The sequence below is a fragment of the Bactrocera latifrons genome, unplaced genomic scaffold, assembly GCF_001853355.1.
Source record: "Bactrocera latifrons isolate USDA-ARS-PBARC rearing strain unplaced genomic scaffold, ASM185335v1 scaffold_63, whole genome shotgun sequence".
In the NCBI taxonomy this organism is placed as follows: Eukaryota; Metazoa; Arthropoda; class Insecta; order Diptera; family Tephritidae; genus Bactrocera; species Bactrocera latifrons.
In genome coordinates, this window is record NW_017537301.1 from 761,108 (window position 1) to 776,598 (window position 15,491).

The 15,491-nt window shown below is 38.8% G+C and overlaps 1 protein-coding gene across 1 annotated transcript in view; it reads right to left on the reverse strand.

Moving 5' to 3' along the window:
• The window catches only part of LOC108975286 (DNA-binding protein D-ETS-4), a 36,133-nt gene extending 25,686 nt beyond the window's left edge, over window positions 1–10,447 (reverse strand). Inside the window, exons 1-2 of the mRNA XM_018943660.1 lie at window positions 10,398–10,447; window positions 8,873–10,086 (exon numbers count right to left, since the gene is read on the reverse strand). Coding sequence (XP_018799205.1) covers window positions 8,873–8,917 — 45 coding nt within the window. The 5' untranslated portion in view covers window positions 8,918–10,086; window positions 10,398–10,447. The remainder of the gene's footprint in view (window positions 1–8,872; window positions 10,087–10,397) is intronic.
• Window positions 10,448–15,491: the final 5,044 nt, after the last annotated feature.

The following is a 15,491-nucleotide window of genomic DNA, read 5'->3' on the forward strand; positions in this document are numbered from 1 at the left end:
CATGTTGCTTTTACCATGTCTCGGTCCATGCGCTTTGCTCTTTTGTCCAATACTTTATATGAGAAAGCAAAAACAACGTTATCGAGTTGAATACGGGACAAGGGAGCAAGCGTATACTTTACTCCAGTCATATAACCGTTATCTTCAATACTACCAAGGTTTGTTCCACGTATTTGAGATCCGTTCTACTTTGAAAACAAATACGCTGGAAGAGATATTTTGAGAACCAATGAAGAGTGGGAGAGGTCAGGAAACGAAGCAGAAAGCTTATTCGTTTTTTGTGCTTGGCGACTTTAACGCCAGGGTGGCTAAAGAAAGTATCTTTGGCACAACGGTCGTTAAATTCAGCCTCCACGATAAAATATCCCCAAATGGGTTGAGGCTGATCGACTGCGAATTCGTCAAGTTACCGGATCGAAAAGCCACCTGTCAAAACGATTATGTTGTGATAGATGGAAAATACGCCTCCAGTGTTTTAGACTTGCGTACGTTCCGACATCCTAACATCGACTCGAACCACTATCTTGTTGAAGCCAGGATATACACTCGCCTCTGTGTAACAAAAAACGCATGCCAACAAACACAAGGCAGGTTCGACGTCGAGTAGCTGCAATCACATTAAACAGCCGAACGACTTTCTACTTGCTCTCTGAGAGCACTCGTCAACAACTCGGTATAAGGGAACTGTGGCACGCTATTTCAAGCTCCTAACGTACAACTTTAAACCAAACTATTGGTTTTCGGAAAATGCAAAAGAACAGCTGGTGCGATGAGGAGTGCCGCGTCACAGTGAAAATAACATAGATTGCCTACCACACAACGTTACAATCGACCACAATAAAACCGGGATGGGATAAATACCGAGCGTTACAGAGAAACGCGAGACGCATTTGCAGAAAAAAAGAGCTTCAAGTGCTTTTAATAAATGCTATAAGTAAATTTTTGTAAATTTCAAGCACCGAAAACTGCCATGACCAACTTTTGGCATTGAAATTAAACAATCAGTTTAAATCTATATATATTTTTCAAACTTTATTATTTGCCTTTGAACTACCCAGTAGAGATTTATGCATTTAGATTAGTTGCAAATCACACGAGCCGCACGCACTAGCGATAGCTATCAGGTAGCGCTCGGCCTGCAACCAGTTGGCCTTGGCTGCTGCTGTGGCGGCCAGTTGTTGGCTGTGACTGTTGCAGTGCCACCGAGCGGCTAGCAAACCAAGAATGCTTGCATTTAAATAAAAATTAAATTTATATTAATTTATAGTCGCATTGCAATTGCAGCGATTTGCGCTTGTGGATGCACGAGCAACAGCAAGCTGTAGTGTTTTGCTTGTGGCAGGTGTGCAACAACAGTGCTTACCAAAAGTCAAGCGACATATTTGAAATGTCCGCCCCGCACCACTTACCCACCTCACTGCCAAGCCATTAAATCTCAATTTTTTCTATAGCAAATCATTTGAATGCCAGCTCTATGCTGTTGCTCTGCGGCGCGCTCCAGCTTTCTGTTAAGCGTTTGTATTAGTGTCGCCGACGCTGTGTGGCACGTTTCGGCAATAATCTGAAATAATCGCATTACAAGAAATGCCGCAGGCATGTCGCAGCTAACTTACATTGCTGCTCGCGGCTTAATTAATTAAAGCCGAGGGCATGGTGTTGGCGCGACAGCAAAGAGTGCCGAAGATTGTCACTGCCGTGGCTGTGGTAGCTGCGCATGCGTGGGTTGTGTCGTTGGAAAAGTCACAAAAAATAAGAATCTTATATAAATATTGTTTGGAATTATGCAAACCTTTTAGAATCAAAACACTTTAGCCATTCAAGTCAACTAAACAAACATCAACAACAACAAAGTGGTTATGAAATTGTAATAATGTCGACGATTTATGTCTGTGCGGCGGATAGCAACGCGCAATCGTGACTTGAAACTAGAGAAAATATTAGTCTCAATTAAGCGACGACCTTTCGCGATTTCAAAATCAAGCCATGTGCGCTTATAGCTGGTCCCAACAATTATGTGTGTTTGTATCCATTAAAAATTATGTCGCATGAAGTTTGCAACAAAATGCAGTTGCAGATTGCAACATTGCAACATTCTTCAGGTTGTCAGTATTTTTTTGACAATTTTAAAACTGTTGACATTTGACAAAAATACTACAACAAAATCTGATAAAAAATTCATATGGCATATAAAAGTTTTGTATAAGAATTTGACTGGCAGACTAGCCGACGTTTAGTTATGTGTAAAGTTGTGAAATATGATTTTTTCAACTGTGAGGTTTACCGAAAGTGTAGTTCTGGCTCTTAAAAACTTCTTGTTAAAATTCGTCAGCTATTCAGTCCTGAAACGGGAAGAGAGTAAGAATCTTATATTGTTGCATATTTTCTACTACAATTTTGCTTAAAGTTCGAGTGGATTAAAACCTCGCGCCACGTAGCGAAAAGAAGAAACGGCTGGCGCGCTGTTGTTAACTCGGCTATAATCGCGTAAGCGGTGTCTACGCCAATTAAGAAGAAGAAGGATTAAAACCTCTTAACTAAATTAAGCCATGGTGTATGTAGGGCCCTTAAAATTCGTTTCCGGTTTTAAAATATTATCCTTCTTTCTCGATTGTTTAAAAGCTTAAAATTTTCGTTGTTTTCTTATGATATACGGCGGTTTTTTGGGGATGTTCTTTCGTTGAAAGTTTGCGATACTAACCAGACTAAATATACGTTATTACTAATCGCAAGCTGAGTACATAACTAGTATTTGGAGTCCCATAATTTACACAATTTTTGCATCTGAATCAGAACCTTTGCTATATTAGACCAGTGAGTAAGCGTTTGGGGTATTTTTTGCTTTTTCAGAAAATAAAAAAATGGTTTTGGTATTGAATATATGTTCATAACTTCAGAAAGTATACCAAAAATTGATGTTTTGAATAAGGTTTCTATTGTAATATTTTAAATATAAAATGCTGGGACATAAGAAATTAATTTCGCTATACAAGATAAAAAAAAATATATATTAAAAAACTCAAAACCTTAAATATTTAATTTAAAAACATAGATCTTTTCATTCACATAAACTTTGTTCCAAAACTTTTTTTATAGGTATTCTAGTTTTGTTTGCACTGCGCGACCTCAAATCGCTTGTAACTTAGTTTTATACATTAAGATTTTTAATTTTTCGTTTTCAAAGTGTTTTCATCCTTCTTTGATTTATTTTTGCTTTCAAAAATTATTTACACTGGTCCAATGTGATGCAAAAAAKATTTCGAAATAAATACAAGCTATTCTTGTAGAATTTGCTCCGATGGAAATATAAAAAAAAAATTGAATAATTTAAAATTTCTATGAGAAGGGGACCCGTTCTATCTCTGTTTTCTACATGTCTTCAAGGCATTCAATTTATTATAAATTTTTATCGTGGTAACCGTAGCAGTCGGAGGCTTTGCAAGCCTAACCACTGATCTCTTATAAATTTTTGCCTTAGACTTTTTTCTGAATGTTTCTGCAATAAATTTTCGAAACCTCCAAATAAATCAAACAATTAAATTATGAGTTCAAACAACCTTACAAAATATTACAAATTATTGTTAGGCAGTTTGCCTGAGTACGCAGAGAGCAATTTATGCAGATTTCTTAGGAACAGTGTTGCTAGCCTACTACTTCCAAAGAGGGAAATGTTGATCATTTTTGATATAGATTTAAGGTGGATATATTATTTGGAACTAAAGTAGAAACATGTCCTAGAATGTAAGAAATGAAAGCTTTTGAAATTTTATAATAAAAACTAAGAATTTGAAAAAAACTAAAATAAAAGTTTATATTTCTTTATTTAAAATTTTTTTTTTATGTTTTTATATTTGATAATATTTATGAACTGTAACTATTTTTACTTATGAAAAAACATCTTTTAACAGTATATTTCCTAGTGGAATTCAAAAAAATCGAGGTTTGTTACTTATATATCGGATGCACATACATATATATATTTGATAACATTATCTGAAATTTTTAAGTTTACGCTGCAAATAGTTTCTTAGTGTAAGTTTTAAGCCCATCTCGAGTGCAAATTTTTTCCAAAAATAAAGGACCATTTTTTGGAGGCCACCRTTTTCTCGAAACCAGCACTTAACTGACACGTAACCAGTACTTAGCCGGTACTTAACAAGTACTTACCCTGTAAATAACCAGTACTTTTGTCATTACCTGTATTCATATTGTTATAATGTATTTTTTTTAGTTTTTTGGGTTGGGATAATTTTATCCTTCTCATCATCAAGATGCTTAAACATTTTTAGAAACATATCGCCGATTATTTAAGTGCACAAAATTCTTTAATTGTACTTTACTTTTTTATTAAGATAAACTACTCCTAAAAAAAAAATCGAGAAAATTCTGACTTTCAGTGCTTAGAATCACGCGAAAAGGGACTAAATTTGATACTATGGGGTAAACATATAAGAAAAAAAAGGGGCAACATTTTCTGACGTACTTTGCTCATTACGAAGGAATAACGGTCCGGTTTTTGTGGTGCTTATGCGAGAGTGTGAGAGAAAAAGTGCCTAAAAGATAGGAGCTACCCATATTACAGAGTGTTGATCAGTAATCAATTACTCAAAAGCTTAAAGCAACTAGTGAGGATAAATATTAGTTTTCTTCAAATATCTTCCTGCAAATTTGTTTTATTACACTTTAAGAACACTATATACAGCGCACAAACTCTCAAGCTATATAGTAATTTCTACAAATCAAAATGAGTACACCACAAAATTTATAGCCATTCTAAATAGGTGGACGCACGCTAGCGCTTTGAAGGCTGTAAAAGTAAGCAGTTAAAACTGCAATAGTGAAAAACACTATAAATAAATACCACAAACGCTTTGTTGTTGCTGCTGTTGTTGTTGTGTTTTTCAAATATTACTGTCGCCACCTAAGAACAGATAAGTATTTATGTCATTGATTTTCCACTTGGTTTTTGTTACTTTTGCCATGCATTCCATAACATTTCTCCGCATTGATGGCAATGAACACACACTCACACTCACACACACGCATACACACATACATACGCAGTACACACATTCATAATTACGGACAGTATTTATTTTATTACTGCCATAATGAGCGATTTTCACCCCATAATACAGACACCCGCTGTTGCCGCCCGCCGGCCGCCGCAACCGTAGTTTGGCTGCCAGCAGGCCTTTAGCTGTTGAGGCCGGACTGCCTACATGCGCGCACCGCACATGCGTAGTTGGTCCACAGATGGACGACATAGTTGACACCAGCGTGCTTGCTTGTGGCCAGCAGTGCCGTCGCCGATAGCAACAACATCATAGAATTAGAAAAGTAACACAAGCTATAAAATGAAAATAAATAAAATGGCAAAATGAAAAGCAAAACTGTTGCTGAGGGTCCAGCGCGGCGCAAATGACATTCTCTGTGGCAAGCGTGTATGTTTGTGTACTGCTGGTAGGTACGCGCCTTGCTAGTTACAATGGCAAACGGTGCGATGGCTGACATTGACGGCCAAGTGTCAGACTGTTTAGGTATTTGCGCGCCAACACCGCACAACAGCGCTCTGAAGAGTGGCGCGGTGGCGAGTGGGAGAGCGCAGCAATTGTAGCTAGTTCCAGAAATAGCGCCAGCCTTAGCGGCAGTGAGCGGGGCGGTGCAGCGCGGCGCGCTAAATCAGCAAATCATGATGATCATCGGCAAATCAATCACAAATGGCCAATTCAAGTTTTTGTCGCCTTTGTACTTTGAGAAACGAGAATATCCTAAGTAGGTCTGCAAAGTGTCGCTTATATTGACGATGTGGCAGTGCTGCGCCGCCACCAGTGCGCGTAAAAAAACATGCATTTTATAAGAAGATGAGGAATGTAGCCGCTTTCTGTCGGCCGCGACGTCAGCTGCCGCCGCGTACAGCACAGCAAGACGAGCTGGATAGATGTGCGCAACAATAGCAACAACAGTGCTCCAGCAGCGGCAAAGTGAAAATGTCATTTCGCAGAATTGGCTAATTGTTAGAATCTTTCTGTTGTTGCCCGTTTACTAATGCACTCGCTATTATTATGCGAGATTGCAGCAGCGTACTACCGCGCACACACACACCTATACATATGAACAAGCTTGTCGCTTGTCTGTTTGCTTGCTTCATTGACCGCTGTTGCTTTGGTATTTAGTAGATTGAAAGTTGGCAATAATTAAAAATAGTTTTCCATCGGCCAAGCTCAGTCGCCGCAGTCACCGCTCGCGCTCCACCATTCCGGTAGCTGTTGATCTATGCGCTTGGACAGGCGCTGGCAAAAAACGCTCATCTGTAAGCTTGAGTAATTAAATGCATAAATATTGTTACTGTTGCGCATGCGTGTGCGCATGTGTGTGTGTGGCGCGCTTTTATCACCGGGTTAAAAATAAATAAATTTCTATTTTCCACCAATCACCTTTTTTGTCATTAACAGAATTTTCGCTCTGCACTACATTCGAGGCATTCACTACTAACTTTTGATTCACTTACTAGCTTACTTAGTTGCAGATTGTCGTTGTTGTTTTCTGCTGCGCAATGAATGCCATGCATTTTGCTTTCTAATGCTAGTGGTCCATATTTCTACCTAAGTGGACTCTCCCTTGTTCAATAAAATGCAGCATAAAATTATGGCGTAAAAAGATTTAGCATTGCAACAATTCCACACAAACACACTTACACACGAAGTGGTAATTGTGGATTTAGAACACTAAAATGCGAATGTATTGGCATCGCGCATAATAGAGTAAATTCGACACATTTTTGTATACTATATGAATGAATGTGTATATGCTTGTATATGCAATACGTAGCTAAAAGTATTGTTCGTATTGTTTAAGGAAAACTACAATATATTGATGTCTAAGATCATTTTTGATAAAAAAAAAACATGCTCCTCCTGATTTTCCAAAAATCAGATTTAACATGTCATTATTAGTTCATTAAAATATTTAAACAATAAAACTTCGAAGAATTGGTTACCATCTTGAGAACCCTAAATCCTGTCTCAAAGGGTATATAAAAAAGCAAAGCAGCCGCATTTGGGACGAAGAGTCACCTGAAGAGATTCAATAAATACTATTTCATCCGGAAAAAACAATAGTTTGGTGAGGTTTGTGGGCTGATGGAATTGACGGTCCATATTTCATCAAAATGGCGATCATTATAATGCCATGGTAACCGACTATTTGATGCCTGAAATTGGAGTTCGTGACATTCGGGCACATTGGGTTTCTAAAAGACGGCGGCACTTCCAAGACATCGCATCAAAAATGGACTTACTGAGAGAACACTTCGGTGAACAGATAATTTCACGCTTTGGGACGGTCGATTGGCTACCAAGATCGTGCAATATTACACCGTTTGAATTTTTCCTGTGGGGATATGTAATGTCTAAAGTTTATGCGGACAATTTCGCTTATATTCAGGCCTTGTATTAAAACATTACGGGTGTCATTTGCCAGTTATCAGTCGAAATACGGAAGCGAATTCTAAGGCTCAGAGAAGCTGGGTTTATACATTGCGCCGAATAAGGATGTGCTGAAGTTCATTCTGCTTTCGACTACATTCCGGAAAATTTGGATCACTGCGTCGGAAAGGCTACTCGTGGCGGCCTTTCTCTGTTCACATACCGATGTGCGAGAAGTGGATTTGTTCGCCACCCATTGCAGACGAAGAGCTCGAGTTGCGCGAGAAGCGCAGCTTCGTTCTAAATATTGTAGCAGGTTGAATTTATACTTATCCAAAATCTATCGTGACATAACAAATATATGTCCAGCGTACAATGAGTCCCCGCATGATACTAACCAGGCCTGCATGCCCTGCTAGCCCTACACATCTGACACCCCTCTCCCTATGGTTCGAACGCCTCGAAACAGCATGGGCCTACCGTTGGATTACCTCGATGGCATCTTCTTTAATCCTAGCTATGGTTCGAACGCCTCGAAACAGCATGGGCCTACCGTTGGATTACCTCGATGGCATCTTCTTTAATCCTAACCATCCTAAAGGGGATCAGGTACCCGTTACGACAACAACAACAGGCTTAGAAAAAAAGCTGGCTATTTCAGCATCGAACGCGTTTGGGGCCCTCGTCACAGCGGAATCGCTGACCTACGTAGATTTATTAGATAAATTGATCCGTTAACACCAGAAGGAAACCAAGTCGCGATCTCCAATGGTGACTTTCGTTTCTAAGCTGTCCAAGTGAGAAGACTCTTTAGATCGACCACTTAACCTAAGTTAATCTAACCCAATCTAATGCATTRTTCTAAAATATAATAACATTTTAATTGAATTATTGTGGGAGTTGAACCTACGTCCCACCAAAAAGTTGTGACGCATTCGGCTCAAATTAACTCCATCACTTTAGCTACAGCGTTATAACAGATGTGTTTATGTATGTATGTGTACATACATATGTACCATATAAATATATGCATTGAATATAATGTATATAAACAATATATTGCAACATAAATCATGTGCTTTACATACACATACCCATACACATATCGAATATAATATTTTTATATGAGAGGTGTCAAGATTTGACTTCCAAACAAGCGATAAGGTGTAGGCATGTCTAGCAGCAGGGGTTATCAGCAGCAGCACATGATCACAAATACCCACAAATATATAATCATTTGTTTTCGAAATTAATTTGATGGTCGGTATAATATTTTCTAAATCTAATTGCTAGCAAATTAAGATCATTAAAGAAGAAGCTAAGAAAAACAAATAAAAACTACTGTTAGTTAAGTGCATTTAAGAGTTCTAGTGGGGAACTAGAGTGAATATTGCTTATAGCTAGACCTAAAGGCTTGATTAAGGCACATATATGTAGACTCGACTTACCTTAGTCGAACTCGAATAGAACGCGGACATTTTCTCGTCTTCCATATTTTCGGYGTCCTCGTGCAGTTTTCTTACAATTTCTTTGTTGTTATTTTGGTATCAATTTCGTTGCCTCAAGCGGCGCGGCAGTTTTGGGTAACGGAGTGCTACGAATGACCTTGCATGCGCCCACTTTATGCGCCTACAATSAAATGAACGCTGAACTGTGGCGTGAAGATGCTATCAGCTGGGGTACCGTGCGACGGTTGGGTGTATTTCGAATGACCGATTCCAATATTTATGAAATATATGTATGTATATATTTCRAACTARTTATTTGTGTTATGTGTGTGTGTAATGCAAGAATGACAATGCATTTRCGTTCGTCGTATTTGTTGGGGGGCGATATCTGCCTTTTGGCTGCTATGTGACTAGGCGCATGCGTCGAACGCTGCGGACGCGCTCACTATCAGTGGCRGCAGTGTGCGTGCGAAGTGTTTACTTGCTCAGTTTTCATTAATATTTTGACTTACAAAGACAACAAAAGCTGTGCATTTGATAATATTTCAATGCTGGTTAAATGCGTGTGGCCGTTATAGCTGCCGCGCATAYTCTCTGCTGATAAGTATGCGCGATTTCGGCTCAGCGTTGACGTTGTAATTTTCGAATTTTGATTATTTTCTGATCTCGTGTTTGTAAAAAGACAACGCGTTGTTGCTAGCTGTTGGCAAAATATGATTATTTATAGCCTTGTACTGTTGTTTATACCCTTGCTGTTTGCTGTATAGCATTTATGCGCAATTGTTGTTTTTGCTATTTTTATTTATTTATTTTGACCGTCTTTTATTTTCTATTTGGTGCTTCAATTATCACTTGCGCAACTCGCTCTAGTTAATCGCATTATTGTTGCTGTTGTTGTTGTTGTTGTTGTTGTTGTTATAGCTGATTTGGGCGCGTTACGATTTGCGCTCGTAATAATGGCACACATATACACACCGCACACGCACACTGGCTTGAACAAAACAACGGCGATTTGGCTGTGAATTTTCTTATCACCGTTTTGTCTCTTCTTCAGTTGACTTTTTTCGATTTCAATATTTACATATAATTTTGATTAAAAATGTCTTCATTAAGTATTTTCGTTTTTGCGTTTTTCATGCAGTTTTTCAAATTAGTTATTGTYTTTGTTGTCGCACGCATAATTCACCGTTGAATTTCGCAGCAAACCGCAGTCTCTAAAGAAATAGAAATGTGTGTTTACTTTTAACGCGCACTGTGCGTCGATAACTTGACGCTCGCTGTCTATAATTTTCAAAAAATCTATAAACTTTTAAAACGCCTTTATAATTTAAGTTACCAGTTTTTTTTTCGTACCTAACAACAATTATTTTTATTTTTTTCTTTTTATATTTTTTGTAATGTTGCTTTGCTACATTTTGTTTTTTGTGTCTTCACTCAGCGCCGAATTATGCAAATTATTATTTTTTAAAATTTTTTTTTAATTTAAATATTTTGTTACTTGTTTTATTTGCTTTAATTTGCACACCGTTTTTGGTTTCGCGTAGCCCAACCGTTCGCCTTGCCTTTTCGCTCAAATGTGTGCGCTGAGATTCGAAAGATCGCATGTCTTACCTCATTSCAATTGAAAGTGGAAGCTTTTATTGCCAAACTGGTTTTGTGCAAAGAGTGTGTTGAGTGCGTTTTGTAAATAAAGTTGGCGTTGCGCGTGTTACCAACACTTAATCTACACACACACACACAAACATACAGATATAAATAAATCTATAGCTTCAGCGTAGCGCCTGCTGGTTAATCAAGTGCATAGTTAGCAGAACTTGCCGCTAGCACGCCAGCGCTTTCAATAGCTCTTGGTTGGTTTCAGTTTTACAACAACAAGCGTGTGGTGCAGAGCTTTTGATCGTCATTTCTTGCCACTCATGCTTGGCTTTTCGKAACGGTATCTAGATAGGCAATAGTTGATGTCTAGCAGCGTGAATTGCAAGCCATTTTGCCGATGGAGACTACATATTGCCTATATGTATTTAATAATGTAATTAGTATTGGTTCTGTAAACATTTTGGAAATGTTTAGTTAGTTTCTTAAATACAATCTCTACTGTAACTCGTGCGTTTCTTCGTTATTGGCGTCGGCACCGCCTTCGCGGTTATAGCCGAGCTTACAACAGCGCACCAGTCATTCTGCCTTGTCCTGTTTGGYGCCAATTGGAGATTTCAAGTGTAACCATTTCCTTCTCCACTTGATCTTTTTAAAAGAATGGAGGTCTTCCTCTTMCTCTTTTCACTACTTCCCGAATACTCTCAGAGCAGGAGTGTTTTCATCCATTCGGACGACATGACTGAATGGGATTCGAGTTCTCCTGGTCCGATAATTAAAACCCTATTGCGAGGTATTCTAGTTCAAACTTCATTATACTTCGTTTCCAATCAAACAAAATAATTCATTAGCTCTTACATTTTAAGGGTTTATGACCTGGAGTTTTCATAATTTTTTTTTATTACCTTTCTAACAATGTGCTCAAATAACATTCTGCAAAAATTATGAATTACGTTTCATTCTTACGTTACAGTACCTTTCAGCAGGAGTGCATTCCAATCATGATGTCTACAGGTACATAATACTGAAAACGGATGTATCCAAAATTTGGGTGTTCTCCTTTTATAGATTACTTCATATATTTTTCGATGTATCTTCAACACATTTATCATTCCTATAGCTCGTACATACTTGTTCGATCATTTTTTGCATGAAGTTATCATGATAAAAAAGCCCACTCCAAAATCTTGCCAAGCTCAATGGTAATAAATTTGACAGATATTTGGCAATAGCAGCAGTTGCGGTGTAAACATAGTTGTATGCTTGTGTAGTAGAAGTTTAGAGAGCGTTTGAGCTTGTGTCGTTTAAAGCTACGCTTGGAAAAGCTTAAGTCACAAGCTTTTTRTTGAGCTTTTACAAAGCGTTGCCATTAATTGTGCTTACAAAAGCTCTGCAATATTACATAATCACTTTTTTGAATACAACTTATGATGGAGTGGAGGTGTTACACTGAAAAAAAAACTATAATAAATAATTTACCTGTTGATATAAAATTATTATAGATTATTTGAAATTTTTCAATATGACTTCACTGTTTTGCAGTTGAAAAACATCGGTACAACTATCTATCCTATTCACAACTAATTACAAACCACTAGATCGTCTCTAATCCTGACAACAAACTTATACACCGATCTCGAAAGCTGTAAAAACTCTGATCAATTAAATTAAATGATGCCTACTCACCTATGTTAATCAATGGGTTATAATTCGAAAAATAGGAKAATTTTTGAAAGGAAAAGAATTCAGATAAGTTAAATTTTCTTCTTTTTTTTATTCGCGTAGACATCGCTTACGCGGATATAGCCGAGTTGTTTCCCACAGCCCCAGTTGTTTCTTATTTCTTCTGTTTGGCGTCAATTGGAGTTTCAAAGTGTGGTCAAGTCCTTCTCCATCTGGTCTTTTCAACAGAGTGGAGGACTTYCTTTGCTTGTAGCGGCTGGTACTGAATCGAAAACCTTCAAAGCTGAAGTATTCTCATCCATCTTTATAACATGACCTTGCCAGCGCAGCCGCTGTCTATTGATTCCCTGAACTAAGTYAATGCTGCCGTAGATCTCGTACAGCTCGACCTTCCATCGACTGCGRTATTCGCCGTGTCCAATGCKCAAAGGACCATACATCTTCCGCAGAAAACTGTCGGCAAGAGTGATTCTCCGTTGAATTTCAATGTTGATATTATTGTTCCAAGTTAGGTCTGTCAACAGTGAAGAATGAGCAAAGTCGCGAGTGCGACGACTATTTATTTGATGACAGGAGATATTTCGTCTTGTCCTCGTTCACAACCAGAACCAAACGCTTAGCTTTCTTATACAGTCTGGAGAAAGCAAAGCCGACGGAGGGGAATGATATAAATATCATCGGCATACACCAAGAACTGTACACTCTTATAGAATATTATACCTTTTCTATTCGGATCTGCAGGTGGAATAATTTTCTTGAAGAAGCCACATGATAGTGAGTCCCCTTATTTGTTCTTCCCGATCATCATTGAGCTTTAGCTGTTGCTGACGTCAGTTTACACAGTCGTATTAGTTTAGCGGGGATATCAAAATCAAATAACACAGGCAGTTMCTTTTCRTGCTGTCAAATGCAGCTTTGAAATCGACKAAGAGGTGGTGCRTGACGATTCTCTTTTCAATCYTTTATTATATATTTATCCTTATATACGATATTAAGGAGGCTTCTGCAATTGTAATTGCMGCAGATTGTGGGGTSCTTTTGTGKATTGGGGAGAGCACATTTAAGTTCCAATCGGCGTGAATGCTTTCTTYCTTGTCAGTTCTTCGCCTCCGTATTYGAATAGTTAACCAATAATCCATCGGCCCCTGAAGCTTTGTTGTTCTTCAGACGGGTAATTGCTATTAAAACCTCATCATACTCGGGCAATGGAATATCTATTTCATCGTCATCGATTGAGAAATCTGGTTCGACATCCCCAAATGATATACTTTGGATGCCATTCYCTCAATAACTTTAGTATGCTCTGAACATTAGGCACTATATCGCCACTTTGGGTACTACAAGAGTATRTTCTGSTCTTGAAACCTTCCGTTAGTCGCCGCAACCTTTTKTAGAATTTTCAGGCATTACCYYTGTCGGCTAGCTTCTAAAGTTCTTCAAACTCACKCATTTCGCCCTAGTTTTTTCTTTGTCTGCATATGCATCTCGCTTCYCTCTTCAACTCTCGGTATCTATGTCAACCCGCTCGAGTAGTGGTCGTTCACAACATTGTGAGTTAGGCTCTCTGCTTTCTTTCCACTTTGACACGGCACTCCTTATCGTACCAGCTGTTTATACGACCTTTCCAAAAACTAATGGTTGCTGATGAATTCTCTCCGGCGTGCTTTTTTATACAGAGGCGAGTGCKTATCTTCGCTATAACARGATAATGGTCCGAGTGTAYGTTAGGTCTGGCTGCTTTTTCGATGATTTATGCTGACAAATGCTGTGCTATAATTATCCACCGGAGCCGCTACTTAACAGACATTTATATTTTCACACAATATTTTCTACAAAATTCATTCAAATAATTATTTGTGTCTTCCAATCCATCCTCCTCTTATGCGGTTGGCAAGCGCGCAGCTCCAGAGCTCACGTAACCCAGCGACCAAAGTTCGTTGCCACCGAGCTTAGCAACTGCACTCGTCCTCAACCATTGCACAGCAAGTAATACATGCATTTCAATGTTCATATTATTTCTCTGCGCTACGATGACAATGTTATTTTGCTGCAGGTGGTGCTATCGATATCGCTGCTTGAAAACTAAACCTTCTACTTCAGTGTACCCGACCGTTAGCCGATTCTTCTAATAACACGAGACATGCCACACTCGATTTATGGCAGAATTTATTGAAACGCATAAAGTACGCACACAAATCACACACATTTACATGCACACAAACAACACATATGCACAAGCACACACACACCAACGCCGGTGGATGACATCTTGATATGCTCGACGTATTTGCAGCGSTGTGACAGCCATTGCAATCCTCAGCTCACAKYTGTTGCTGTTGCTTTTGTGCCGCATGATTGTATGTTTGTATTGTTGTGTGTGTGTATGCGTAAGCGTAGTTGTTGCCGTGTTTCGCTGTCATACTGATTGAATTGTTGAATGATGCTCACTTATTTATGTGTAATAAAAATCGCTTTGGCGATCCCCCTCGCAACCGTCGCATCACGGCTCGGACCACAGCGTTAGTGTTATATCCTGCGGCTGTCACTCAATCGAATGCTAACACCATGGTGTGCAACACAACCGTTTGCTCACATCTTTCTCCATCTCTACGCTCTGTTGGCGTCCGCACATTGCGTTGCAAGCCGCAATCAAGTGGCTGCAACAACCGCATCAAATTGCAAATGTCATTGTGACATTTATGTTTCATTGCACAATGACATCGATGCAATTTTTTGACAAGTCATAAAGAGGGTGATAACACGTTAGGGGTGTCCTTAATACTCACACTAGTAACCGTCTCTGGACATGTAGTAYATTTATTTTCATGTTCCTCTTTAATTTTTTGCGACTGTTACAGTTGAGTGAGTTCGATAGTTCGGAGCGTGTGGAAGATCGAAATTACACTTCTTAAGATTCTTTATTCTCCACTGGCTTGAAATCAGCCTGCTATAAAACATTTTCTAATATTTTAAGGTACTGAATGAATCGTCATTCCACCTCTAGTTTTGAGAGAGCTACCGCGAATCAGACGGCGTCGGGGCAAGTCAACTTATTTTGTTGGCAGCCAAACAGATCCAAATAAGGTATGATGTGAACAACCCTGGTTGACACGTGTTATACCCTGAACATACCATATGTTAAGTTTGTAGCACCCATGAAGTCGGAGACCCTATAAAATATACATATACCACATAAGAGATTTTTCAATAAGAGCAAACAACAACAACACAACAAAGCTCTGAACCCAATTTTCGACGTTTTTCAAGCATAAATCGGCCGGTATCGTCGCTGGCTTGTTGGCTTAGACCATACACTTGACGTAGCCCTACAGGAAATATTCTA